Source organism: Nothoprocta perdicaria, unplaced genomic scaffold (assembly GCF_003342845.1).
Source record: "Nothoprocta perdicaria isolate Ctin4 unplaced genomic scaffold, notPer1 scaffold_138, whole genome shotgun sequence".
NCBI classification, from domain to species: Eukaryota; Metazoa; Chordata; class Aves; order Tinamiformes; family Tinamidae; genus Nothoprocta; species Nothoprocta perdicaria.
Genome location: NW_020454516.1, coordinates 121,842 through 127,841, shown reverse-complemented (window position 1 = coordinate 127,841; position 6,000 = coordinate 121,842). Strand labels below are relative to the sequence as shown.

Here is a 6,000-nt window from a genome sequence, read left to right as displayed (position 1 = left end):
GATTTCAAGCTTGCTGTCAACTCTGATTATCCAAGCATGACACGGATCAAAATGAGCCATGTGGGGCCTGAAGTGCTACAAGTGCCGCAGGGCTGCCGCTCATGCTGCAGCCCTTCCAGGCTGCCCACCCGTCCGCAGCCCTGCRCAGCCAGGCCGCTCCGCAGCTGGCCTTGCCCCCGGGCACAGATCAGCCTCTCTGGAGGGTCATGGGGAGCAGATGCCTGCTGTGGAGGCCGGGGGATCGACTTGGCTGGGCCGACGTTGCCCTCTTGCACCTCTCCCCTCAGCCGCTGCTTCCGCGGGCGCTCAAAAGGGACTCCTTGCAGGGCACTTGCCTGCCATCCGGATGCTTTAAAGCTCTTCTCTACTTCACACTGTCCCTACCCACCATCCCTTTTAGCCTCAGTATATTCAATAAGGCATCCAAGGGCATTAAACACAACTGAGAAGTACTTAAAAATGTCAAAAACAAGGAAAAACAGCTTCCTACAACCACTGAGTTACTCAAAAATCCCAAATCTTCCCGCTAACCTAGCTTTCTGGTTATGAACTAAACACAAGACCAGTGCTAAGTTCCTGTTGCTGTCAAAATTCCACCCAAGTAGCTGTGGAGCAGGGCCGGGGGCTCACACTGCCAGAGCACCCCACGGTACAAGCTCACACYGTATAAATGTTTGCCCATTTCTTCATTGACATTTCAAATTATCACAACGTTTCTTTAGAGGGCTACTTACAGCACAGAATTCTTCAAAAGATATTCTTCCATCACCATCTTTATCTGCATTAATTATGGTTTTATCTACAATTTGCTGTAACTGAGTGTCTTTGAGATTGTTCCCAACCATCATCTTCAGCACCTGGAAGAGCTCCCCATTTGAGATATAGCCATCTTTGTCCATATCATAAATGCGAAAAGCAACTACGGAAATAAAACACACACAAAAGAAGTCCTTTCAGTAACAAATGTGGCCGTAATGGAGTAATGCAGAATCATGTTGTCACAGACACACATCATTCAACACCACCGAGAAAAAATGCTGTGTTTAATGCTGAAGGTTGTTTGTAACAYGTCACAAGTGCCAGTTATATTTTTAGTTTCATTTTGGAAAAAGAGAAACAGAAAACAATGCAATAAAAAAAAACCTTAAAATCATAATCTCAGCTGATGTTTTTAAGAACTAGTTATAAAATAATTCTAAGAGCACTGAACTGAAAAAAAAACTTCACCAGCAAAAATAAACCACCTTTGCAGCAGAAATCAATAAATTCATATTCTTTACCATTAAGTAACAAAACTGAATTGTGAAGAGCCCAAGTTTGTTGTTGTTGTTTGTAAAAGAAAAACAAAATACTTACACCTCAACTTCTGCTCCTTATCGCCTTTGACACTGAACTGGGAGACCCCTTCTATAAACTCTGAAGAACACAGAACAGGTTTGGTTTTTTATTTGAAGCAATAGCATTTTTCTTAATATGCACAAGAAAATCACGCTCAGAAATCTTTTCAGACGTTGCAGGAAGAATCACTATCATGCAGTCTTCAAGACGTGGCTTACTTTGTAGCACTTATTCCCACAACTTGTTTCATCAGATTTCTTTTATGAAAATGCATCTAGATCTGTACTAAACCTACTCCAGTGGAAACTTTAGCTCTCCCCAACATAAATTTCCCAACCTAAGGCAGTAATTGTATGAAGCTGAAAACTGTTGTACCGAAACAAAGCCCCCAAAGGATATCATCATATCCTTTTGCAGGGCAAAAAGAAAGTTCATGTTTAACAACAAGGTCACTACCCAAGGCACCAGCCCCACATTACTCCTGCCAAAGGCCTACACACGCAGATGCAGCATGAGCAGGTGACATCCCACAGTGGGGGTCTCTGGAGCTCTCAGGAACARAAGCAGCAGCGGAGCAAAACTGCAAGCTGAGCCTTCGAATGGAAAATAAGCAAGATGCAGCACCACAGAATAGCACAGAAACAGCCACYGCGCCTTCCACAAGCCTGGTGAAATTAAGTTGCCAATTCCTGTACGCTTTAGCAACAAAATGTCTGCTTACAGTTTGATTCTTCCCCCATAATTATATGTCTATAGGTCTATCAAAATTATGCAGGTTTCCTCATACTAGTAATTTTTCTTTTCCTCTAAGCTCCTCTGTGAGACAGAGGTCAAAAATTAAAGTGAACCAGACGTAGTTAGATAACAAGTCCTTGCCACTGACTGCACTAACTTGTTCCGACAGCTTCCTGTTCCCACCCAAGGGAAACAGCTCTTCATAACATGAATTATAGCTCAGTACCATATATCATGTAGCATCTTCCCCACCGCATCATTTTTGGCAAGTGGCTTGTGAAYTGCAACACAAACCTACAGAGCTTCAGAAACCACCACCCAGAAAAAGCCTTGGAAGTTTTCCCACTGCACTGCATTTCCCCCCATTCACAGGTTTACAGGGAGCTTTGTAAAAACACTAAAAAGCTCARGAACTTTGGTATCAGCAGCTTATATGTTTATTAGTTTGACTTTTGAAATAAAACACTATCAATATAAGTTAACTTGGAAAATTTTYTTCTATGAAAGAGGCAATAGAAAACGGAAATCACATTTTCTAGATGTGACCACAGAGGAATCTACATTGGCCTCAGCMTTTCTGACATTACAGTAATTGTCACTTCTAAGGGTCAGAAATTGTTTCAATATACTAATAATTAAGGTGTTTGACTTAGTGGACTTCCTAACAGTAAAGAATATTTGAAATATATTCCTCCAAAATTTCTGACCCTAGTCATAACGTTCACTTATAGTCTGAAGCAAGTACTTAAACCATTAAGAAAAAAAAAAAAAAACAACACAGCTACAACTAAGCACGGAATCCTGCAAAGGAGAGGACAGCACAAGCTTTGCATCACCAAAAGCCAGGCATCTCACAATTGCATTTGCACAAGTACAACTTAGTCCGTACCATAGGCTTTTTAGTTCAAGGGTGCTTCAGACAGCACCACCATTAAAAGTCTGCATCTGCATCCTTCAAGAGGTACTTAATGGATCATGCTCTTACATCAATACGACCATTTACTGAACATTTTGCTCTTTTAAGCATTTCATGCAAGAGTGTGTTGCCCTAACACGTGAGAGAAACTTGCTAAAAGGAATAGTTTCACTAGCACCTAATTTTACTTGGAATTAATATCTTATTTTTATTAACAATTTTCCCAATTCCTTTCTCAGTCACATTWAAGTTTTGAGGCAGGAGGAATTCTGATAAAGTTAAATTAACAGAAAGCACAGCTTCTTACCTTTGAAGTCCACTTCTCCATTTCCATCAGTGTCAAATATATCTATTACTCGCTGTACTAATGGGTTCTGCTGCAACTCAGGTAAAGACATGAACTCTTCCACACTCAAAGAACCAGAGTTGTCCAAATCCAGCTTTTTAAATCTCTTCCCTAGCCGTTTAATCTCATCGGCATCGACTGAAAAGAGTTAAAAGAGCAAATCTCAGAATGAGTTCAATAAACACCCCGCTAGTTAAACAAAACACACTGTCCGTTGCTTTCCAACTAGTATTTCTCCTACGCTATCGCAGCTAGCGTGCTTCCTCCACTGAAGAGGTGTGAGCACAAATGCAGAGGACGCACGCAAGTCTTCTCCCTCGCTAATTAAAGCTCACCATTGTTCCTGGCCGCGGCAGCCATGTCTCCGCGGGCGCGCGGGCAGCGGCTGCTGACGCACCAGTGCAGGGGATTGAGGATGCTTAGCAAGTCCTTGGCCACCCGCCCTTGCGGGTTCCACACACAAGCAAGAGGGAGGTCGGCTTTCTCTTGCAGAGAAACAGCATTCAAGTAAAACAAGACAGCACAGTGCTCCCTAGAGCGCTCTGTTCATGGGTGACGGCGGTGCAGGCACGCTGCCGCACCCCGAACACAGGGCGCCCGGCCGGCAGCGGCACCACGGGYGCTCAGCGCCCTCCACGACCCGCTCGGAAACACCCCACACGGATCTGGGGCACCACTTTCCTCCACCCCAAACCAAATGCAGACAGGCATGTAACCGCAGCCTCTGACACTACTTTTTGTTCCAGAAAGTTCAAGGGGTTCAGGTTCGTTCTGCAGCAATATCACTTCACCTGTTCTCTTCAGATTTAAAGCAGGGCTCAGTTCTAACATACAACACCTTTACTTTAGGATCTTTGACTTTGCTGTCTTGCCCGTGCTGAAGGGCCTGAAAAATTGTGACAACCTGGAAATTTGCATTCAGTTTCATTTAAAAGACCAAAGTACCACTTGATGCATTTTTACACACATCTTACAAAAGCTTAAGAAGGTAARACAGAGAATAGGAACACATAGCACCCAGTTTTCCCTGTAAGCCAGGTCAGCCACTACGCAGAGCTTTACACTTGGAGACTGTGGCAGATTCAGCACTGTAATCCTCTACTGGAGCATTAACAAACTTCCAATTAAATTTCCCACCATCAGTGTCTATCTACCAAGCAGTCACTAATGCAGAGATGCACAAGGCAGCAGCTCAGACCCAACRGGAGAGAGCAAAGTCCAGACACAGCACAGCTGATTACGAGGCCCAACCATGCAGAGGGCCTCCTCGTACCACCGTATCAAAGGCATTCATTCACCAACTCCTGCCTCAACCAAAACTCCTTGGTTTTCACTTTCTGCTCTTCTTTGAGCTGCTCGGTACTACCCCTCCTCAGAGGCACCACCGAGAGGCCCCAAAACCACCCYGGAAAGCAAGTGAGCGGGCATCTCAGACACAGAGCAGGTACTTGAGTCAGAAGGACAGAGGGGAGCAGCAGCAGACAGAACCTGGCCAGACAAACTCGGGAGACCAGGACAGAGATGAACACTAGGAAACCCAAGCAGGCCCAAGTCCACCAACGTGTGAACCAGGCTATAAAAYATTGAGCAAAACAAGGAACGCCAAGCTCCGCCAGGCCTGTCCAAGGAGGCAGCGCTGCCGACAACTTGGAGGCCAGGCCTCGYGCGAGCTTGGGCTGCTCCGAGCGTTCCAGTAGCCCCACAGCTCCAGGGAGGCTCTGCAGGCCCTGAACGCTCCCAACCTTATCCATCAATGGGACACTCATGCCTGACCTTGCAAACTGCTGGAAGTAACAGCAGTTATAATGATTATGTTGAAAGAGTTTTGCTCGTAGCCCAGTGTAAGTATCAGGCAATTCAGTGTTGCAAAGCACACAGATTTGCCTTTTTTCTCCTTTTTACCCCTCAGTTTGCATTTCATTCACCTTTTAATTAACGAAGAAGGTCTTTCTAGCAGTGCCAAATTAAAAAAAGGCAGTATTTTCTGAAGCTTCCTCTTCCAGCCAAGCAAATGCAGCATTAAAATTCTAGAGTCAAAATACCTGCCAACATAAACTCATTTACATCCATCTAAAAATGCAACATGTCAGGATAAAATGCAAGATCTACATATTCCTGGAAAACAGCTTGCCAGGAAGCTATCTTTCCAAAGCATTTTGGTGGCTGTTTTAGCAGTTGCATCCTTGAGCTGCACCTCCTCAGCAGACACTCTCCGAGAACGCTCCACGCTTCCCAGAACACAACAGAGAGATGTTCCACGTGCTGTCCCGTAAATTCCTCAAAAATCCAGGTCCATTCAAAGCCTGGGAGATTCAGTGAGATTTTAATGCCATAACTCTCTACATATTTCCAAGTGCTACGCATTGCTGCRGAGCCCACAGCACTTACACATGTTCAGGTCTCAGAAACACCGTTCCTCACAGTTACCTCTTTGCTGAAAGAGCTCAGCACCTTTGAAATGTGTTTATTTACATGTTTAAACATGTACTGAAAACCTTAGCTTTCCAGACCTTTGAATACTGCCTCAAAAATACAACTACAGAGAAACCTGAAGGCAAGTTTGCAATAATCCTAATTTCCATATATTCTTCAAATGAAATATCAGTATAAACAAATATTGCTAAGGGATTAGAAAAGTCTCTTTTTAAGTGGAATGTGTTCTGAA

At 44.1% G+C, this 6,000-nt stretch overlaps 1 protein-coding gene across 1 annotated transcript in view; it reads right to left on the bottom strand.

Moving 5' to 3' along the window:
* Window positions 1-6,000, bottom strand: part of PPP3R1 (protein phosphatase 3 regulatory subunit B, alpha) — a 31,822-nt gene that overhangs the window by 2,879 nt on the left and 22,943 nt on the right. The window contains exons 3-5 of the mRNA XM_026033951.1: window positions 3,297-3,473; window positions 1,357-1,416; window positions 735-919 (exon numbers count right to left, since the gene is read on the bottom strand). Coding sequence (XP_025889736.1) covers window positions 735-919; window positions 1,357-1,416; window positions 3,297-3,473 — 422 coding nt within the window. The remainder of the gene's footprint in view (window positions 1-734; window positions 920-1,356; window positions 1,417-3,296; window positions 3,474-6,000) is intronic.